This window comes from Salmo salar, chromosome 14 (assembly GCF_965601325.2).
Source record: "Salmo salar chromosome 14, fSalSal1, whole genome shotgun sequence".
NCBI classification, from domain to species: domain Eukaryota; kingdom Metazoa; phylum Chordata; class Actinopteri; order Salmoniformes; family Salmonidae; genus Salmo; species Salmo salar.
The window spans coordinates 62665883-62689709 of record NC_138304.1 but is presented as its reverse complement, the minus strand read 5'-3'; the positions used below and the strand labels follow the sequence as shown (position 1 = coordinate 62689709).

At 44.7% G+C, this 23827-nt stretch overlaps 1 protein-coding gene across 2 annotated transcripts in view; it reads right to left on the bottom strand.

The window, feature by feature from the left end:
* The window catches only part of LOC106569778 (plectin), a 225313-nt gene that overhangs the window by 119438 nt on the left and 82048 nt on the right, over positions 1–23827 (bottom strand). The window contains exon 1 of one of the 2 annotated variants that reach the window (XM_045694589.2): positions 12599–13224. The exons of the other annotated variant lie outside the window; for it this stretch is intronic. Coding sequence (XP_045550545.1) covers positions 12599–12710 — 112 coding nt within the window. The 5' untranslated portion in view covers positions 12711–13224. Of the gene's footprint in view, positions 1–12598; positions 13225–23827 lie in introns of those variants that run through there. 2 annotated transcript variants of the gene reach the window in all.

Here is a 23827-nt window from a genome sequence, read left to right as displayed (position 1 = left end):
TCAATGCACTATTATGACTCACAGAAAGAGCCTTCAACTATAAGGTGCTTTTTTTTTGCTCTCCTAGCTTTGCCATTGAGGAACCAAAGCCAGCACACTTGTAGTTTTTCTTGGAACCCTGTGTTCCCACCATCACGCAATTACGGTTCATGTTTACGCAATTACGGTTCACATTCAATTATAAATCGCAATCTGGGTCAGGTGGGCATAATTTGATGGCTAGCTAAGTTATAAAATATGATCTTACAGTGTTTGGCTTTCAAAAGGCCCTTCACACAAACTACTTGTAATTTTGGTGTGCATAGAATGGAGTCATGAATGCATTCAAATGCATGTTCCGTGGCAAATTTCCTTCACAATCTGATAAACATAGAAGATAGGCTCATTCTGTTCAGGACAACCCAGGGTATAAAGCATGCCATCCTCGTAACTGTGGATCAAACATAACAATCATAAACGTTGATATTGTGAAGTGCACATTTGGACTCATGGGTGTGTGGTTTGCTTTTATGACATGAAAGCAGTATTTATTATAATTCTTAATGTCTGATCTTTCAGAACACATCGACTCCTCGATGTAAAGCATTTCCTTCACTCAGACACCAATAATGTGCAAAAGTAGCCCAATTATTAGGATACAAAAGTATGTGGACACCGTTTCAGATGAGTGGATTCTGCCATTTCAGCCACACCTGTTGCTGACAGGTGTATAAAATTGAGCACACAGCCATGCAATCTCCATAAACAAACAGTGGCAGTAGAATGGCCTTACTTTCCAACAAGTCAGTTACATTTACATTTTACATTTAAGTCATTTAGCAGACGCTCTTATCCAGAGCGACTTACAAATTGGTGCATTCACCTTATAATATCCAGTGGAACAACCACTTTACAATAGTGCATCTAAATCTTTTAAGGGGGGGGGGGGGGGGTTAGAAGGATTACTTTATCCTATCCTAGGTATTCCTTAAAGAGGCGGGGTTTCAGGTGTCTCCGGAAGGTGGTGATTGACTCCGCTGTCCTAGCGTCGTGAGGGAGCTTGTTCCACCATTGGGGTGCCAGAGCAGCGAACAGTTTTGACTGGGCTGAGCGGGAACTGTGCTTCCTCAGAGGTAGGGAGGCGAGCAGGCCAGAGGTGGATGAACGCAGTGCCCTTGTTTGAGTGTAGGGCCAGTTCATCAAATGTCTGCCCTGCTAGAGCTTCCCCTCATTTCTCCTAACTGGAGAGTTTCCCTGTCCATCTGCTCATTTGAATTCAATGCTGTCACTTGTCCACTCAAGCTTAACATTGTTGTCATCTATCGGCCAACCAGGTGCCCTTGGAGAGTTCCTCAATGAGCTTGACACGTTGATAAGCTAATTTCCTGACGATGGCTTACTACTCGTCGTACCTGACGACTTCAACCTCCTGACGTCTGCATTCGATTAATTTATTTCCAACTCTTTCCCCTCTTTGCCTCACCCTTTCCCAATCCCCTCCAACTCACAAAGCAGGCAATACGCTTGACCTCATCTTTACTAGAGGCTGTCCGCCTACTAATTTCACTGCAACCCCCCTCCAGGTCTCTCATCATTACTTTGTTTCCTTTACTGTCTCCCTTTCCTCCAACCCTAGTCACTCAGCTTCTACCCAGATGGTCATGTGCCGTTGCAATCTACGCTCTCCCACTACTCTCTCCTCTTCTATCCTATCATCTCTTCCTTCTGCTAAATCCCCCTCCCTCTTGTCCTGATTCTGACTTTTTGGCCCTACTCTCCTCCCTTTTTGCAACCTATGACTTGCACTGTCCCCTTTCATTCACGCCGGCTCGACCCTCCCTCCTGCTCAGTGGCTGAGTAACTCATTGCGAGCTTACAGAACAGGGCTGCGGGCAGCTAAGCGAAAATGTAGGAAAATGAAACTTCCGGCAGACCTATCCTTTCACTCTCTCCTCTCTACCTTCTCTTCCTCCGAATCCGCTGCTAAAGCAGTCTACATTTCAAGCTTCTTTCCACATTCTCCTCCCTCCTTAATCCTCCACCCCCTCTCTCCTCCCTCTCTGAGGACAACTTTGTCAACCTGCGCAGTCGACCCCCATCCCCCCCTCCCTTCGCCAGACCATCTCTGGAGACCTTCTCCCATTCCTCACTTCCCTCATCAACTCATTTCTGACCACTGACTTCCTCAAGAAAGAAACATTCAACTCATCTGACGTCAAACTCTAGACCCCTATCCCTTTCTTTTCAAAACACTTGAGCGTGCTATCTCTGATCAACTCTCTCGTTATCTCTCACAGAACGTTCTTCTTGGCCCTAACCCGTCAGGCTTCAAGATGGATCACTCAAATAAGACGGCTCTTCTCTGTGTCACGGAGGCTCTCCGCACTGCCAAAGATGACTCTCCCCTCATCCTTCTAGATCTATCCACTGCCTTCGACAAGGTGAAGCATCAGAATCTACTCTCAATCCTCTCAGGGCTGGGTGTCTCAGGCTCTGCACATTGTTGGATTGTATCCTACTTGGCAGGCCACTCCTACCAGGTGACATGGAGAGGATCTGTCTGCAACACACACTCTCACTAATGGTGTCCCCAGGGTTCGGTTCTAGGCCCTCTCCTCTTCTCTCTGTACACTAAGTCACTCGGCTCTGTCATATCCTAACATGGTCTCTCCTATCAATACTATGAGGATGATACTCAACTACTTTTATCCTTATGTCACCCAGTTAGCGAATTGCATCTCTGCGTGCCTGGCAGATATCTCAGCTTGGATGTCAACTCACCACCTCAAACTAGACAAAACGGAGCTGCTCTTCTTGTTAAGTGTTAAGTAAAAAATAGATAAGTAACAAATAATTAAAGAGCAGCAGTAAAATAACAATAGCGATGCTATATACACGGCGTACCGTACAGAGTCAATGTGCCGGGGCACCGGTTAGTCGAGGTAATTGAGGTAATATGTACGTGTAGGTAGAGTTAAAGTGACTATGCATAGATAATAAACAGAGAGTAGCAGCAGAGTAAAAGATGGGGGTCAACGAAAATAGTCTGGGTGCCATTTGATTAGCTGTTCAGAAGTCGTATGGCTTGGGGATAGAAGCTGTTAAATCTGGCAATACGGTTGCTTTCACGAGATGTTAATCTATAATTATTTGAATGACAATATTACATTTAAAAAATGTTTTCGAATAGTAATTTAGTAAATTGTAGCGCTGATTCACCGGATGCATTTGAGGGAAAATAGTTTCTCAACGTCACGCGCTGATGTAAAATGCTGTTTTTATATATAAATATGAACTTTATCGAACAAAATAATGCATGTATTGTGTAACATGATGTCCTAGGAGTGTCATGTGATGAAGATTGTCAAAGGTTAGTGCTGCATTTAGCTGTTTTTTGGTTATTTGTGACGCATGTGGTTGGTCGGAAAATGGCTGCGGCTACTTTGACGATATACTCCTCTAACATAATCTAATGTTTTGCTTTTGCTGTAAAGCCTTTTTGAAATCGGACAACGTGGTTCGATTCAGGAGAGGTGTATCTATAAAACGATATAAAAAAGTCCTATTGACACAGAGACATAAGCTTCCGGGTTTGGAGCGAGTAGTCGTGCTGCACTCCGCTCCGCAGGTAATATTACATCTCATTACATTACAACGGTTTGATTTGTTTGATCTGAGCAATTTTTTAGCTAGCTACTTAGCTGTCTTTGTATCAAAGATAATTGTGTAGTTTAGAGTAATTATCGAGGTTAGCTAGCCAGCTATTTTCGTCCGCCGCGCCACCATTCTCCTACTTAGTCAACAACTGCTAGCTAGCTAGCCAACTTCTACCGACTAGCAGCACTGTAGAAACTAATACATTACAACGGAACGATTTGATTAGTGTAGTGTAAGCTAGGTAAATAGTTGTCTTTGCATCTAAGATAATTGTGTAGTTTAGAGTAATTATCGAGGTTAGCTAGCCAGGTTAGCTAGTGTTAGCTAGCTACATAGTTGCCGTTGTATCATGATAAGGTGTAGCACTGAAACTATCGAGGTTACCTAGCCAGCTACACTTTCAAACAAAGTCAACAATGCAGCCACTGCTAGCTAGCCTACTTTACCAGCCAGCAGTACTGTATCATTTTAGTCATTTTAGTCAATAAGTTGTCTTTGTCATAGTTTGTCATAGTTTGATAATTGTGTAGTTTAGAGTAATTATCGAGGTTAGCTGGCCAGCTATTTCCGTCCCCCGCGACGCCATTTCCAAACCTAGCCAACTATTACCGACGAGCAGCATTGTAGAAACTAAATACATTACAAAGGAACGTCTTGATTAGTGTTATGTTAGCTAGCTACATATTTGCCTTTGTATCATGATAAGGTGTAGTACTGAAACTATCGAGGTTACCTAGCCAGCTTCACTTTCAAACAAAGTCAACAACGCAGCCACTGCTAGCTAGCCTACTTAACCAGCCAGCAGTACTGTGTCATTTTAATCATTTTAGTCAATAAGATTTCTGCAACGTAAGCTTAACTTTATGAACATTCGTGACGTGTAGTCCACTTGTCATTCCAATCTCCTTTGCATTAGCGTAGCCTCTTCTGTAGCCTGTCAACTATGTGTCTGTCTATCCCTGGTCTCTCCTCTCTGCACAGGCCATACAAACGCTTCACACTGCATGGCCGCTGCCACTCTAACCTGGTGGTCCCAGCGCGCACAGCGCTCCAACCCAGTGCCCCCTGTGATGCCGGGTTATCTACTCAGAATATTGCAAAATGTGCTTTCACCGAAAAGCTATTTTAAACTCGGACATAGCGAGTACATAGAGGAGTTCTGTATCTATAATTCTTAAAATAATTGTTATGTTTTTTGTGAACGTTTATCGTGAGTAATTTAGTAAATTCACCGACAGTGTTCGGTGGGAATGCTAGTCACATGCTAGTCACATGCTAATGTAAAAAGCTGGTTTTTGATATAAATATGAACTTGATTGAACAAAACATGCATGTATTGTATAACATAATGTCCTAGGATTGTCATCTGATGAAGATCATCAAAGGTTAGTGCTGCATTTAGCTGTGGTTTGGGTTTATGTGACATATGCTAGCTTGAAAAATGGGTGTCTGATTATTTCTGGCTGGGTACTCTGCTGACATAATCTAATGTTTTGCTTTCGTTGTAAAGCCTTTTTGAAATCGGACAGTGTGGTTAGATTACCGAGAGTCTTGTCTTTAAAATGGTGTAAAATAGTCATATGTTTGAGAAATTGAAGTAATAGCATTTCTAAGGTATTTGAATAACGCGCCACGGGATTCCACTGGCTGTTACATAGGTGGGATGAAATCGTCCCACTGGCCCTAGAGAGGTTAACATCCTTATCATTTATCACCCTCCAGGTTCCCTTGGAGAGTTCATCAATGAGCTTGACGCCTTGATAAGTTCCTTTCCTGAGGATGGCTCACCTCTCACAGTTCTGGGTGACTTTAACCTCCCCACGTCTACCTTTGACTCATTCCTCTCTGCCTCCTTCTTTCCACTCCTCTCCTCTTTTGACCTCATCCTCTCACCTTCCCCCCCTACTCACAAGGCAGGCAATACGCTTGACCTCATCTTTACTAGATGCTGTTCTTCCACTAATCTCATTGCAACTCCCCTCCAAGTCTCCGACCACTACCTTCTATCCTTTTCCCTCTCGCTCTCATCAAACACTTCTCACTCTGCCCCTACTCGGATGGTATTGCGCCGTCTCAACCTTCGCTCTCTCTCCCCCGCTACTCTCTGCTCTTCCATCCTATCATCTCTTCCCTCTGCTCAAACCTTCTCCAACCTATCTCCTGACCCTGCCTCCTCAACCCTCCTCTCCTCCCTTTCTGCATCCTTTGACTCTCTATGTCCCCTATCCTCCAGGCCGGCTCGGTCCTCCCCTCCTGCTCCGTGGCTCGACAACTCATTGCGAGCTCACAGAACAGGGCTCCGTGCAGCCGAGCGGAAATGGAGGAAAACTCGCCTCCCTGCGGACCTGGCACCCTTTCACTCCCTCCTCTCTACATTTTCCTCTTCTCTTCTCTGCTGCTAAAGCCACTTTCTACCACTCTAAATTCCAAGCATCTGCCTCTAACCTTAGGAAGCTCTTTGCCACCTTCTCCTCGCTCCTGAATCCTCCTTCCCCCCCCCCTCCCCCCCCCTCTCTGCGGATGACTTCGTCAACCATTTTGAAAAGAAGGTCGATGACATCCGATCCTCGTTTGCTAAGTCAAACGACACCGCTGGTCCTGCTCACACTGCCCTACCCTGTGCTTTGACCTCTTTCTCCTCTCTCTCTCCAGATGAAATCTCGCGTCTTGTGACGGCCGGCCGCCCAACAACCTGCCCGCTTGACCCTATCCCCTCCTCTCTTCTCCAGACCATTTCCGGAGACCTTCTCCCTTACCTCACCTCGCTCATCAACTCATCCTTGACCGCTGGCTACGTCCCTTCCGTCTTCAAGAGAGCGAGAGTTGCACCCCTTCTGAAAAAACCTACACTCGATCCCTCCGATGTCAACAACTACAGACCAGTATCCCTTCTTTCTTTTCTCTCCAAAACTCTTGAACGTGCTGTCCTTGGCCAGCTCTCCTGCTATCTCTCTCAGAATGACCTTCTTGATCCAAATCAGTCAGATTTCAAGACTGGTCATTCAACTGAGACTGCTCTTCTCTGTGTCACGGAGGCGCTCCGCACTGCTAAAGCTAACTCTCTCTCCTCTGCTCTCATCCTTCTAGACCTATCGGCTGCCTTTGATACTGTGAACCATCAGATCCTCCTCTCCACCCTCTCCGAGTTGGGCATCTCCGGCGCGGCCCACGCTTGGATTGCGTCCTACCTGACAGGTCGCTCCTACCAGGTGGTGTGGCGAGAATCTGTCTCCGCACCACGTGCTCTCACCACTGGTGTCCCCCAGGGCTCTGTTCTAGGCCCTCTCCTATTCTCGCTATACACCAAGTCACTGGCTCTGTCATATCCTCACATGGGCTCTCCTACCATTGCTATGCAGACGACACACAATCTTCTCCTTTCCCCCTTCTGATAACCAGGTGGCGAATCACATCTCTGCATGTCTGGCAGACATATCAGTGTGGATGACGGATCACCACCTCAAGCTGAACCTCGGCAAGACGGAGCTGCTCTTCCTCCCGGGGGAGGACTGCCCGTTCCATGATCTCGCCATCACGGTTGACAACTCCATTGTGTCCTCCTCCCAGAGTGCTAAGAACCTTGGCGTGACCCTGGACAACACCCTGTCGTTCTCCACTAACATCAAGGCGGTGACCCGATCCTGTAGGTTCATGCTCTACAACATTCGCAGAGTACGACCCTGCCTCACACAGGAAGCGGCGCAGGTCGTAATCCAGGCACTTGTCATCTCCCGTCTGGATTACTGCAACTCGCTGTTGGCTGGGCTCCCTGCCTGTGCCATTAACCTCTATGGGACCGGCGGGACGAATTCGTCCCACCTACGTAACATCCACTGCCAGCCTGTGGCGCGATTTTCAAAATCTTCAAAATCCTATTACTTCAATTTCTCAAACATATGACTATTTTACAGCCATTTAAAGATAAGACTCTCGTTAATCTAACCACACTGTCCGATTTCAAAAAGGCTTTACAACGAAAGCAAAACATTAGATTATGTCAGCAGAGTACCAAGCCAGAAATAATCAGACACCCATTTTTCAAGCCAGCATATAATGTCACCAAAACCCAGAAGACAGCTAAATGCAGCACTCACCTTTGATGATCTTCATCAGATGACAACCCTAGGACATTATGTTATACAATACATGCATGTTTTGTTCAATCAAGTTCATATTTATATCAAAAACCAGCTTTTTACATTAGCATGTGACGTTCAGAACTAGCATACCCCCCGCAAACTTACGGGGAATTCGCTAACATTTTACTAAATTACTCACGATAAACGTTCACAAAAAGCATAACAATTATTTTAAGAATTATAGATACAGACCTCCTCTATGCACTCGATATGTCCGATTTTAAAATAGCTTTTTGGTGAAAGCACATTTTGCAATATTCTAAGTATATAGCCCAGGCATCACGGGCTCGCTATTTAGACACCCGGCAAGTTTAGCACTCACCATAATCATATTTACTATTATAAAAATGTCATTACCTTTTGTTGTCTTCGTCAGAATGCACACCCAGGACGTCTACTTCAATAACAAATGTTGGTTTGGTCCAAAATAATCCATCGTTATATCCGAATAGCGGCGTTTTGTTCGTGCGTTCCAGACACTATCCGAAATAGTAAAGAAGTGTCGCGCGCTTGGCGCAATTCCTGACAATAAAATTCAAAGTATTCCATTGCCGTACGTCGAAGCATGTCAACCGCTGTTTAAAATCAATTTTTACGTCATTTTTCTCGTAGAAAAGCGATAAAATTCCGACAGGGAATCTCCTTTTCGGCAAACAGAGGAAAAAATCCCAAAGGCGGGGGCGGTCGGGGTCACGCGCATAAGCTAGTGTCTCTTGATGGGCCACTTGAGAAAGGCGATAATGTGTTTCAGCCTGGGGCTGGAATGACGACATTCTCTTTTTTCCCGGGCTATGAGAGCCTATGGACGACGTGGGAAGTGTCACGTTAGAGCAGAGATCCTTAGTAAATGATAGAGATGGCAAAGAAGTTCCAGAAATGGTCAGACAAGCCACTTCCTGTAAAGGAATCTCTCAGGTTTTGACCTGCCATTTGAGTTCTGTTATACTCACAGACACCATTCAAACAGTTTTAGAAAATTTAGGGTGTTTTCTATCCATATGTAATAAGTATATGCATATTCTAGTTACTGAGTAGGAGTGGTAACCAGATTAAATCGGGTATGTTTTTTATCCAGCCGTGTCAATGCTGCCCCCTAGCCCTAACAGGTTAAACCCCTACAACTCATCCAGAACACCGCAGCCCGTCTGGTGTTCAACCTTCCCAAGTTCTCTCACGTCACCCCGCTCCTCCGCTCTCAACACTGGCTTCCAGTTGAAGCTCGCATCCGCTACAAGACCATGGTGCTTGCCTACGGAGCTGTGAGGGGAACGGCACCTCCGAACCTTCAGGCTCTGATCAGGCCCTACACCCAAACAAGGGCACTGCGTTCATCCACCTCTGGCCTGCTCGCCTCCCTACCTCCGAGGAAGCACAGTTCCCGCTCAGCCCAGTCAAAACTGTTCACTGCTCTGGCACCCCAATGGTGGAACAAGCTCCCTCACGACGCCAGGACAGCGGAGTCAATCACCACCTTCCGGAGACACCTGAAACCCCACCTCTTTAAGGAATACCTAGGATAGGATAAAGTAATCCTTCTAACCCCCCCCCCTTAAAACCTCTTGGGGCTAGGGGGCAGTATTGAGAATTTTGAAAAAAAATATGTGCCCTATTTTAACTGCCTCCTACACCAACTCAGAAGCTAGAATATGCATATTATTGTTCAGGTTTGGATAGAAAACACTCTGAATTTTCTAAAACTGTTTGAATGGTGTCTGTAAGTATAACAGAACTCATATGGCAGTCAAAACCCTGAGACAAATTCTGACAGGAAGTGGATACCTGATGTGTTGAATTACCTTTAAGCCTATGCCATTGAAACACACAGGGGCTTATCAATTGTTGAGCACTTCCTATGGTTTCCACTAGATGTCACCAGTCTTTAGAAAGTGTTTTGAGTCTTATACTGTGAGAACTGAACGAACAAGAGCCTTGGAACGGTGATGGCCGATTAGACACCTGGCGCGCGAGTTCATGTTGGGTACTCTCGTTCCAAAACGTTTTAAAAGAGAATGCAAACGTCCGCCTTGAATATTATTCATGTTCTGGTTAAAAAAGGCACTAATGATTTATGCTATACAACGTTTGACATGTTTGAACGAACGTAAATCTTTTTTTTCCCCTCGTTCATGACGAGAAGTCCGGCTGGCATAGATCATGTGCTAACAACACGGAGCTTTTTGGACATATATTATGAGCTTTTTCAAACAAAATTACATTTGTTATGGACCTGGGATTCCTGGAAGTGACATCTGATGAAGAGAATCAAAGGTAATGGATTATTTACATAGTATTTTCGATTTTAGATCTCTCCAACATGGCGGTTAGTCTGTATCGCAAAGCGTATTTTTCTGGGCGCAGTGCTCAGATTATTGCAAAGTGTGATTTCCCAGTAAGGTTATTTTTAAATCTGGCAATCCGGTTGCGTTCAAGAGATGTAAATCTATAATTCTTTGAATGACAATATAATATTTTACCAATGTTTTCGAATAGTAATTATTTAATTTGTTGTGCTGCTTGACTGGCGGTTATTGGAGGGAAACGATTTCCTCAACATCAACGCCATAGTAAAACGCTGTTTTTGGATATAAATATGAACTTGATAGAACAAAAAATGCATGCATTGTCTAACATAATGTCCTAGGCGTGTCATCTGATGGAGATTGTCAAAGGTTAGTGCATCATTTTAGCTGGTTTTCTGCTTTTGGTGACGCCTGTCTTTGAATTGACAAAACATTACACACAGCTATTGTCAATGTACTCTCCTAACATAATCTAACTTTATGCTTTTGCCGTAAAGCCTTTTTGAAATCGGACAACGTGGTTAGATTAAGGAGATGTTTATCTTTCAAAGGGTGTAAGATAGTTGTATGTTTGAGAAATTTGAATTATGACATTTAATTGTTTTCAAATTTGGCGGTCTTGATATTTCACCTGTTGTTGATTGGGTGTACCAGGGGTGGGACGCTTGCGTCCCACATAGCCCATAGAGGTTAAAGATTTAGATGCACTATTGTAAAGTGGTTGTTCCACTGGATATCATAAGGTGAATGCACCAATTTGTAAGTCGCTCTGGATAAGAGCGTCTGCTAAATGACTTAAATGTAAATGTTAAAATGTATATTTGAGAAGAAAAAAATATAACATTTTGCTATGGTTCGGTTATGAATATGGCGATATGATTTTTCGCTGGATGTTGATTCTGCATGCGGGACGAGCGTTCCAAGAGGAAGTATTTTGGACCTAGACTTGGCACTCCGGTACCACTTGCCGTGTGGTAGCAGAGAGAACAGTCTACGACTAGGGTGGCTGGAGTCTTTGACTATTTTTAGGGCCTTCCTCTGACCCCGCCTGGTATAGAGGTCCTGGACGGCAGGAAGCTTGGCCTCAGTGATGCACTGGGCCGTACACACTACCCTCTGTAGTGCCTTGCGGTCAGAGGCCGAGCAGTTGTCATACCAGGCAGTGAATCAACCAGTCAGGATGTTCTCGATGGTACAGCTGTATAACATTTTGAGGATCTGAGGACCCATACCTAATCTTTTCAGTCTCCTGAGGGGGAATAGGATTGGTCGTGCCCTCTTCACAACTGTCTCGGTGTGTTTGGACCATGATAGTTTGTTGTTGATGTGGACACCAAGGAACTAGAAGCTCTCAACTTGCTCCAGTACAGCCCCGTCGATGAGAATAGGGGCGTGCTCAGTCCTCCTTTTCCTGTAGTCCACAATCATCTCCTTTGTCTTGATCACGTTGAGGGAGAGGTTGTTGTCCTGGCACCACACGGCCAGGTCTCTGTTCTCCGCCCTATAGGCTGTGGTAGGGCGGGGCTCCCGTCCACGAAGCTCGCTTCCCCGCCCTACCTTCAGTCTATGTTCAAACCCTCCCGCTCAGCCCAGTCCAATTTGTTCTATGTCCATACATCCCAATGGTGAAACCAGTAATCCCTGAAGCTAGGACAGCAGAGTCCCTACCTATCTTCCGAAAGCACCTGAAACCCAACCTCTTCAAAGAGTTGCTTTAATACCCCCCCCCCAAAAAAAAAAAAAAAACTCTCCTGACTCCCCCCTTTCTGGCTCTGACTTTGCTGATAGCTACTTTATTGAGGAACATTGTACATACTATGCAGCTATTTTAAGATTAAATCACTAACTGTAAATTGCTCTCAATAAAGAGCATCTGCTAAATGACTAAAATGTAAATGTCACAATGGAAAGCCGAAACTCTCGCCCATGCAAACGTGCTAGTTAGAAGGCCCTGTGTAGATTGTATTTTCAACCAGCAGCTACCAAGAAATAAAGCTGATAAAAATGTTAGTTGTTCATCAGCTGCTGTATAATATGATATAAAACACCAGAAAAACTGAATTTTGACTGCACTGGGCCTTTAAGGTTATTTTGCAATCATAGGGAATCATTCATTTCTCCGTAGCACATGTAAACCCATAACAACACAAGAAAAGTCAGACAAGGCTGAGGCGGAACTATAAGTCTTGAGTCCAACTGTGAAGCAACGCTAGTCAACAAGAATACCACTGCTCCTACGTCATCATATTACAACCAGCATTTACAGGGTTAAACCCATCTTCTTGACATATCAGGAAATCTAGCTGGAAGGAGAAAAAAGAGGGGGAGCAGTGTGAAACACAAAAGCACAGAGGGAAGAGAGAGCAGACCATTTAAGACGAATGGTTAAGACTAGAGACCAGATCCGTTCACACAGCAGCAAACTTCTGATCTCTCCTCATGTGCCCCAAAGACGTACAGTAGCATCACCTTTCCTGAAAGACAGGAAGCCTCATAACAAGATTGTTATCCAGCTGGTCTTACCTTCTCTTAACTGCCTCCTACGTTGCCTCCACTGCGAAACAGCGATCAAATTGACAATATGTCCTACAACCACCAGGGTTGGGAACACGTTTCCAGGGGGGCTTGCCGACATCAGGCCTTGGACAGAGTGAGAAATTGCAGGCTCCAGAGATAAGTGGGAGGCCCTAGGGTGAAATGTGATGTGGGAGTGTAGGAAGGGGAGACCAGCCAGGGGTGTGGTGCCACCGTCACGGACTTTAAACCAAAGAGGCAGCCAACTTTCGCGACTTACGAGAGAGCAGAGCAAAATAGCACCCCTACCACCTTTTTTTTCTCTGTCTGATTCAGACTGCTGGCAAAAGTGGCTGAGCTCCCTCCCTCTCGCTCTTTCCCTCTCGCCATTCCTTCCTTCACAATCTCGGGTCTCTGCCTCTCGTTCGTACACTCACACCTTCATTCTTCTCTTCTTCATTTAGCCTGGTACATTTAAGTCTATTCACTTTAGCTTTCAGGAAACAAAGTAAAAACTCCTAATATAGTTAGAATAGTTTCCTCATCTTCTGTTTGCTATTCATACACCAACTGGTTTGCTTTGTTTCCAGTCAAGGGCTGTCTCACCGCAGCCTGTCTGGCAGCAGTTAATAATACATGAGACCTTTTTTTGTAATGCACACACTTAGGCCAGCCCTGATAAGGAAAGTAAGTGCAGAACATTGAGATTGAGATGTAACCCTGTCATGCTCATAATTATTCAATACAGGTTTCTCCTCACAAACCTCTAGTAGTAAGCTACTCATTATTTCCCACCTTCCCCATGAGTCATAAAAAAAAGGATCTCACTTTTTACACTATTTATACAAAAGTATGTGGACACCTCTTAAAATTTGCGGATTTGGCTAGTTCAGTCCCACCCGTTGCTGACAGGTGTATAAAATCGAGCACGCCACCATGCAATCTCCATTGACAAACATTGTCAGTAGAATGGCCATACAGAAGAGCTCAGTGACTTTCAACGTGGCACCGTCATAGGATGCCACCTTTCCAACAAGACATGTCGTCAAATTTCTGCCCTGCTAGAGCTGCCCCGGTCAACTGTAAGTGCTGTTATTGTGAGATGAAAACGTCTAGGAGCAACAACCGCTCAGTCGTGAAGTCGTAGTCCACATAAGCTCACAGAACGGTACCGCCGTGTACTGAAGCGTGTACAAATCATCTGTCCTCAGTTGCAAAAGTCATTACTGAGTTCCAAACTGCCTCTGGAAGCAACGTCCGCACACTAACTGTTAGCGGGGAGCTTCATAAAATGCGTTTCCATGGCCGAGCAGCCACACACAGGCCTCGAACATTAGTGCTCGACCTCACTAATACTCTTGTGGCTGAATGGAAGCAAGTCCAAGTAGCAATGTTCCAACATCTTTTGGAAAGTCTTCCCAGAAGAGTGGAGGCTAGCAGAAGAGAAGAGTGTTTATAGCAGCAAAAGGGGGACCAACTCCATATTAATGCCTATGATTCTGGAATGAGATGTTCGTTGAGCAGGTGTCCACATACTTTTGGTAATGTAGTGTATCATAGAGATAAGCAAAGCCCAGAGTGGGAATGTTACTTAAACACAGATTCAGTTTTCATGGCTGTCAAACAGCAGTCTCTCTCTTTTTCTGATTTTATCAAAATTATTTAACTCGGCAAGTCAGTTAAGAACAAATTCTTGTTTACAATGAGGGCCTACACTGGCCAAACCCGGACGATGCTGGGTGAATTGTGTGCCACCTTATGGTGCTCCCAATCACAGCCGGTTGTGATACAGCCTGGATTTGAACCAGGGTGTCTGTAGTGACGCCTCTAGCGCTGAGATGCAGTGCCTTAGGCCGCTGCGCCACTTGGGAGCCCTTATATGCAAAACTTTTTACGTTGAACTTTTCCTCCATTTTGTGTTTTAGTTGATGCTCCTTTGCGTGTACACACATTGAAAGTTCAGATCATGTGATGATGCCGTCTTTGCAGAGCCCCACAATGCATAAGTCCTCAACATCAGCGTGTATTCCCCATCACTAAACAAACCATGACTCGTCACACTTCCCAAAGCCACAAAACAGGCAAGAGTGTTGCTTCCAGTGCTTTCTGTAAGCAAAACGCACTGTGGTGAACTTTAGATGGGGCAGAGAGTGCCACTTACAACTCAAATGACACATGGTAACCCAACCCCACGATCAGTGTCTCTGCTCCCATACAGGAAGTAGGACCATGCCAAACGCACCGGCCTATAAAGAAGAGACCAAAATAAACATTGTCACAGACCCCAAGTCGCCTACAGTATGTCCTATGGCACAGTCAATGACAATTTATATATGGTAGACAATCTACAGAGGGCTGGTGCTACAAACATACAGTAGGCTCTAACTGAATTAGTAAGCATGCCCAGTAGCCTCTGCCAAAGGAGCGAAGCAACACACAGGCACACTTCTATCAACCTACCAGGCATGATCATCTATAGAAGATTGTAAGAGGGATATTTATTCTAAGAGAAGCAGCTCTTCAGGATGTCAAATAGGGACTAGAGCTGTGTTCGAATACTCATACTAACCGCACTAACCATACTAATTGTGACATAAATGTAGTATGTAGTATGTGTATGGGTCATAGTATGGATATAGTTAGTATGCCAAAAGTTCCCGGATATCGTACCACATTCGCCAAAATAGTATACAAGCAGTGGACACTATTTCCGTGCTTTTAGGGCCCATAATGCAATTCTTCAAAAAATGGTTGTAGCTTCACAACATTTTCAGTTTTGAAGAAAATGCCGGAAAATATGCAGCCAAAATCCGAGAGAGCAGATACAAATTCATTGCTTTAACTAATCATGACAAATGTTAAGAAAATGTTGAGAAATGTAATAAAATAATGACTTTTATATAAGTTACGTTACACATTAAGTTGGCTGACAATTTGTTAGCTACACTATCCTTACGAACCACATAGCATATCATTACAGAAGTATGTACCGTATGTTAGCTAGCTACCTAAAGTTAGTTGGCTATTAATACATCGAACTTGCCAGTATATTATATGCTATCTAACTAACTACCCAACTGTATGTTCATAAACACTCTGGGCGTTCCTAAATTAAGAACGTTATCAGATTGTCCGTTTGTAAATTTGGAGCGTTCCGCTCTGAACCAGAGCGCACACTGGATTCTCTGGCCGTGGAGTAGGGTTGATCCGAGTGTTCTGTCCTCCCAACGGCAGTCAAGCACCCAAGCTAACTGGCTAACGTTGGCTAGCTTACTAGCTACTTGCAGACACAAATAAGAGAACACCTCACTGACCATTTTACTCACGCTAGCAGAACTGGTAAGGCTGTTTTCATGTTATCCATAGCGTTGGTGACTAACTGTGCTGCTGGCAAAATTTTTATCATGCTTCTTTGCTGATGTTTACTGACACCGGCCATATTCAATAGGTGTTGAGCATTCGTAAATTCGTCATTTATTCTGCGCTCTTGCACACTCAGATGAGAGTGCTCTGAAATCGGAGTAGATAGCCAGAGTGAATTTACAACCACAACCTATTGACTTGATTATTCATGTCATTCTTAGCTTAGCTAAGTGGTATAGTTGTTGTGAGTTCCTAATGGACATTGTTATTAATGAAGTCGTAAGATGTCTAGCTAGTCATTTGTTATGCTAAGAAGCTAGCAAGAAGTTGAATTGCAACATCATCAACTTCCAGTAGACAGGCGAAGCGCTAGTACGCTCAACTGAAAGTATACCGTTCATTTGCAGGTAGTAAACACACTCATTAAGTATGTAGTACACATTATGTTAGTATGTTAGTATGGGTATTCGAACACAGCTCTGGTCTGAAGAGACAGAGAGGTGGTTTCTCGCTCATCTCCGTCTGATAGCTCTATTATGAGGGGTATCCCTGTTACACTATTTTGAGGGGTGCCTATTTTACCCCTGCTGGTAAATGTCAACCAAATCCCTGGTGCCCAAAACAATTGTCAAAGGGATATGGAGAAGGCTTATGCATTACAATTAAAAGTGGACAGTGAATGGGCAATATGGTCATGATGACAGGGTTAGAATCAGACAGAGCAAAAGAGATGTCTAGCTTTCTGATGTCACATCACCACTCCTCCATATGGGTGGAGTCTGCCCCCATATTTAATACATTTCCTCCAGCTAGCTGGAAACTGTAGAAACAGTTTTTCTGCAGGTGCCTAATCTTTCGAAAACATAAATTGAGGAGTCACCTTAAGCTTGAGAGGAATAGGAGATGGAGTTGAGGAATGCAGTGCTGAGGCAGAGGGCTCGTTGTGAGGACGACTGACTAGCTATTACCCTGAACTGTGTGTGGTGAGCTTTGGGGTGCCTAGACCTGCAGAGGCATCACCGAAGTGGGTGCCACACATTGTGAAGGAGGATAACTCCAGTGGTTACATGACTTAGGCTGGTTCTCAGAGTAGCCCTCTACAAGATCATCACCAGACTCCCTTTCCATCCACCATCTCCCTGACCACCTTCATCTCATCAAGCCATGAACTGACCGTCTCCATTTTTGGAGGATGCATGCACTCAAAGACTCTATTGGTTGACCTAGCTAGCTTTTGAAGTGCTTTGAGATTTATTTCTGTTATGAAAAGCGCTGTAGAAGTTGAATAAATTGATATTTATAATTACTTTTAAACAGTATGGACCAGAGTGATTAGCAAGAAATATGGCACAACAGGCCTCAAATATTATCGCTTATACTTTGTATTTATAATACAAATAGAACAATTGAAGTAAGTGAGAAAGTAATCTCATAAATCAAATCATGTTATAGCTTCTTTAGGTTATATTTACATTTACGTCATTTAGCAGACGCTCTTATCCAGAGTGACTTACAAATTGGTGATTTCAACTTATGATATCCAGTGGAACAACCACTTTACAATAGTACATCTATATATTTTTTGGGGGGGAGGGTAGGGGGGAGGGTTAGAAGGATTACTTAATCCGATCCCAGGTATTCCTTAAAGAGGTGGGGTTTCAGGTGTCTCCGGAAGGTGGTGATTGACTCCACTGTCCTGGCGTCGTGAGGGAGCTTGTTCCACCATTGGGGTGCCAGAGCAGCGAACAGTTTTGACTGGGCTGAGTGGGAACTGTGCTTCCGCAGAAGTAGGGAGGCGAGCAGGCCAGAGGTGGATGAACGCAGTGCCCTTCTTTGGGTGTAGGGACTGATCAGAGCCTGAAGGTACGGAGGTGCCGTTCCCCTCACAGCTCCGTAGGCAAGCACCATGGTCTTGTAGCAGATGCGAGCTTCAACTGGAAGCCAGTCGAGTGTGCGGAGGAGCGGGGTGACGTGAGAGAACTTGGGAAGGTTGAACACCAGACGGGCTGCGACGTTCTGGATGAGTTGTAGGGGTTTAATGGCACAGGCAGGGAGCCCCGCCAACAGCGAGTTGCAGTAATCCAGACGGGAGATGACAAGTGCCTGGATTAGGACCTGCGCCGCTTCCTGTGTGAGGCAGGGTCGTACTCTGCGAATGTTGTAGAGCATGAACCTACAGGATCGGGTCACCGCCTTGATGTTAGCGGAGAACGACAGGGTGTTGTCCAGGGTCACGCCAAGGCTCTTGGCACACTGATATGCCTGCCAGACCTGCAGAGATGCGATTTGCCACCTGGTTATCAGAAGGGGGAAAGGAGAAGATTAGTTGTGTGTCGTCTGCGTAGCAATGATAGGAGAGACCATGTGAGGATATGACAGAGCCAAGTGACTTGGTGTATAGCGAGAATAGGAGAGGGCCTAGAACTGAGCCCTGGGGGACACCAGTGGTGAGAGCACGTGGTGCGGAGACGGATTCTAGCCACGCCACCTGGTAGGAGCGACCTGTCAGGTAGGACGCAATCCAAGAGTGAGCCGCGCCGGAGATGCCCAACTCGGAAAGGGTGGAGAGGAGGATCTGATGGTTCACAGTATCAAAGGCAGCAGAATGGTCTAGAAGGATGAGAGCAGAGGAGAGAGAGTTAGCTTTAGCAGTGCGGACAGCCTCCGTGACACAGAGAAGAGCAGTCTCAGTTGAATGACCAGTCTTGAAACCTGACTGATTTGGATCAAGAAGGTCATTCTGAGAGAGATAGCAAGAGAGCTGGCCAAGGACGGCACGCTCAAGAGTTTTGGAGAGGAAAGAAAGAAGGGATACTGGTCTGTAGATGTTGACATCGGAGGGATCGAGTGTTGGTTTTTTGAGAAGGGGTGCAACTCTCACTCTCTTGAAGATGGAAGGGACGTAGCCAGCGGTCAAGGATGAGTTGATGAGCGAGGTGAGGTAAGGGAGAAGGTCTCCGGAAATGGTCTGGAGAAGAGAGGAGGGGATAGGGTCAAGCGGGCAGGTTGTTGGGCGGCCGGCCGTCACAAGTCGCAAGATTTCATCTGGAGAGAGAGGTCAAAGCATAGGGTAGGGCAATGTGAGCAGGACCAGCGGTGTCGTTTGACTTAAAAGCTACCTTTAAATCACCTAAATCATCGCTACTTCTTGCAGTAAAATATGTTGTTTCAGTTGGGAGGGCAAAGGCCAAAGATAGCATCATGCATCACCAGGGAACGGGATAAAACATTCCTACAGTACCAGTGTGTCCCTCACAAAAGAGCTAAAAGTGCTTCACTGCCAATCAGCATCCTTTATTCAACATACTCTACAAAATAATTTTCCAACCTACTGTCAGATCGACCGACACACAGACACCATGTCCACCTCAATTCACTGTGGCCCATCTTTTAGACAAAATACTGACTAACACCGACTGCAATGTAGCACTTTATGACCCCAAGTCTTTGTATGCTGATCAAATCCAGAGGGAAGTGATCATGTGCCCAAAAAATGAAAAGAATAGCGGGAAACCCCAAAAAAACAAGTGAGCCACAAGTTTGATTTAATTTGAGTGACTTTCCGCAGTGGAAACACAGCATCCCTAGTGTGGCGGTCGGTCTGGGACGTTGGCCACTGGATGGCTTCCATGTATCAACAACAGAGAACACATTTATTTTCTTACAGGATGGGGAGACAAAGCATGGAAAACATGATTTTTGCCAGCCAGCTACCCCAACAAAGGTCTCTCTGTTTGGAGATGGGAATCTCGAGCAATGCTATGATTATGAACCCAAGTCGAAATACAGTACTTGATCAATTATCACCAGCGCAATGGATCTCTTGTACAATACAACTCTGACATTATTCACATGTCAACAAAAGCAAATGACAATGTACTGCAAGTGTTTGTCATACAAGAACACTGTACATTGTACAGTACACTGTCCCATAACACCCTAGAGCAGCTGACTGCCATTGGAAGAGAGGGGTCAGGGAGTAGCCACTCAGAGGAGTTCACCCAGCTCACACCCCCTGGATTTAGCCTAGCTCTGGGGAACCTGATCTCAGGCAGAACCTGACTGTGTGAGTTGGAGGGAGCCTGTCCTACAAATATTGGTCTTGACTATTAAGTTTGAGCTACAACTCTGCTTCACAGTCTTATTGGCAAGATAAATCAGTAAATCCAAATCCAAATAGATGGAATGTAGGCTATAGATTGTTGGCTAACAATGTATTGACCATAAATCTGAACTTTCACCAGTGACCACTAGTTTACCACAAAATCATCATCAAAGTCAAATGGAATCTAAATAAATATGAACCATATGTCACATGTTTGAAATGTAGAGATGGAATGCCACTACTGTTATCTGATACACTGGCAGCATTAGATCCAAGCTTTATCAATGTAAATCTAATGCTGACACCTCTTGGTAAGAACACTGTACTGACCAGTAGTTAAAATGTCCTACCTTGGCCCTGTTGAATCAGATCTTCCATGAAGGATCTACCATTATCAACCTCCATAATTGCGTTTTGTTTTACCCTATTCACAATGATAGAAAAAACGTTTAAAAAAAGCCACTATCACTAGCTACTAGAATCTAGTCTGTATGCATTTACTCTATTTTAATACCTCCAGCATCAACAGCTTGGGCTGAAACAGGGAGTAAAGGCCAGATTTAAGGTGGCAGCTGCCACATGCTCTCATCTGAGCTCGATCATGTAGGAGCCGAGGCTTCGTCCCATTCAGCAGGAAAAAGGGAAGGAAAAGCTGAGTGTTCCCTATTTGGACTCTCATTTCCCAATCCCTTGCTGAGTCATTTATCAGCCTGCAGAGAATGGAAAGTTCTCAGGCTGCATGGGTATAGAAGTCTGAAACAGGCCATGTGGTTTCATGTGTGTTTAAAATGGTGACTGGTGGTGAGAAGGAAAAAAATGCTCATATTGTCCTGTTTCATCATTTAATGAATCTTGCTTTTGCTAATTAGAAAATTGTCATTTTTCGCTTGCTGAGCTGATTTCAGTTGAGATTAGTGATTTATTTAAAAGCCCAGTGCATACAAAAATATGATTTTACTGTGTTTTATATATACTGCTCAAAAAAATAAAGGGAACACTTAAACAACACAATGTAACTCCAAGTCAATCACACTTCTGTGAAATCAAACTGTCCACTTAGGAAGCAACACTGATTGACAATACATTTCACATGCTGTTGTGCAAATGGAATAGACAACAGGTGGAAATTATAGGCAATTAGCAAGACACCCCCAATAAAGGAGTGGTTATGCAGGTGGTGACCACAGACCACTTCTCAGTTCCTATGCTTCCTGGCTGATGTTTTGGTCACTTTTGAATGCTGGCGGCGCTTTCACTCTAGTGGTAGCATGAGACGGAGTCTACAACCCACACAAGTGGCTCAGGTAGTGCAGCTCATCCAGGATGGCACATCAATGCGAGCTGTGGCAAGAAGGTTTGCTGTGTCTGTCAGCGTAGTGTCCAGAGCATGGAGGCGCTACCAGGAGACAGGCCAGTACATCAGGAAACGTGGAGGAGGCCGTAGGAGGGCAACAACCCAGCAGCAGGACCGCTACCTCCGCCTTTGTGCAAGGAGGAGCAGGAGGAGCACTGCCAGAGCCCTGCAAAATGACCTCCAGCAGGCCACAAATGTGCATGTGTCTGCTCAAACGGTTAGAAACAGACTCCATGAGTCTTACAGCCCAACACCGTGCAGGACGTTTGGCATTTGCCAGAGAACACCAAGATTGGCAAAATTCGCCACTGGCGCCCTGTGCTCTTCACAGATGAAAGCAGGTTCACTCTGAGCACATGTGACAGACGTGACAGAGTCTGGAGACGCCGTGGAGAACGTTCTGCTGCCTGCAACATCCTCCAGCATGACCGGTTTGGCGGTGGGTCACTCATGGTGTGGGGTGGCATTTCTTTGGGGGGCCGCACAGCCCTCCATGTGCCCGCCAGAGGTAGCCTGACTGCCATTAGGTACCGAGATGAGATCCTCAGACCCCTTATGCTGGTGCGGTTGGCCCTGGGTTCCTCCTAATGCAAGACAATGCTAGACCTCATGTGGCTGGAGTGTGTCAGCAGTTCCTGCAAGAGGAAGGCATTGATGCTATGGACTGGCCCGCCCGTTCCCCAGACCTGAATCCAATTGAGCACATCTGGGACATCATGTCTCGCTCCATCCACCAATGCCACGTTGCACCACAGACTGTCCAGGAGTTGGCGGATGCTTTAGTCCAGGTCTGGGAGGAGATCCCTCAGGAGACCATCCGCCACCTCATCAGGAGCATGCCCAGGCATTGTAGGGAGGTCATACAGGCACGTGGAGGCCACACACACTACTGAGCCTCATTTTGACTTGTTTTAAGAACATTACATCAAAGTTGGATCAGCCTGTAGTATGGTTGTCCACTTTAATTTTGAGTGTGACTCCAAATCCAGACCTCCATGGGTTGATAAATTGGATTTCCATTGATTATTTTTGTGTGATTTTGTTGTCAGCACATTCAACTATGTAAAGAAAAAAGTATTTAATAAGATTATTTCATTCATTCAGATCTAGGATGTGTTATTTTAGTGTTCCCTTTATTTTTTTGAGCAGTGTATATTTTCACACTATGAGGTTGGAATAAAACTGTGAAAATGATGATAATTCCCTCCATTAGCTAACTGCACTTTGTGAATTTTGAAGCATTTATGTAATTTTAAAACCCCCCACAAAAAGCACATAACATGATCATAATGAATTATGAAGCCTTTTAACAGTTAACTGATTTGTTTTATTTCATAGAACAAACCGTTTAAGATCTCCTAAGCCTGTGTTAACCTCAGACATTTTTGGCATTTATCCCAAAACCATATTATTTCCCCATTCATTTTCCCCTTAGGAATGGCTGAACGAACCAGAGGTAACTCATTTCCAGTTTTTAGGACTACAAACTGGCGAGCTCTATTGGATCTTTAAACTAAAATGTGTGCGTCTTTGAGTTACCCACGTGGTCTTACTGTACTGTATATTCAGTGTGACTGAAGGATCCACGGGCCAGGATTGAAAGAATCAAAGAGTCAGCCATACCTTTATATTTTATATTTAACTGACTAGGCAAGTCAGTTAAGAACAAATTCTTATTTACAATGACGGCCTACACCAGCCAAACCATAACCCGGTTTGGGCCAATTGTGCGCCTCCCTATGGCACTCCCAATCACAGCCGGTTGTGATACAGCCTGGAATCGAACCAGGGTCTGTAGTGATGCCTCTAGCACTCAGATGCAGTGCTTTTGACCACTGCGCCACTGCACCACCTTATAGTTCCCACTTTATTTTGGGGCAGGTAGATCAGCTTTAATATTGCAATTCCCACTTAATAAACAACTCTTTGAGTATCCCTAAATATAAATACACATTTTGTCATGTTTTTCACTTGTATTTGAACTTAATGTTTTATTTAAAAATCACATTTTCAAATTTGTATCAAATGTATTTGTCACATGCGCCAAATACAATAGGTGTAGACCTTACGGTGAAATGCTTACTTACAAGCCCAATATAATATCCATGTATTTCAGTGTCTATGACTACCATGTGGGTATTAGGGCCTATTAAGAACTTTATCCATGCTGCACACAGATGGAGAGCTCTCTTAACCCAGCAGATGGCAGCAGCAAGTCCAGCAAGTTTTACAGCAAGTGGACGCTGGTGCAAATTTCGGTCATTTATTATGCCGACTAACTGACCCTCATTAACCAGTCAAAAAAACAGTTGCACTTTTTCCAAACAGCAAAATGATGTAACCAACTGAAAATACTATCAGAGATCTGTATATAGGGACGAGATGCTTATGTTTCCACCTGTAGTGACAAGATGCT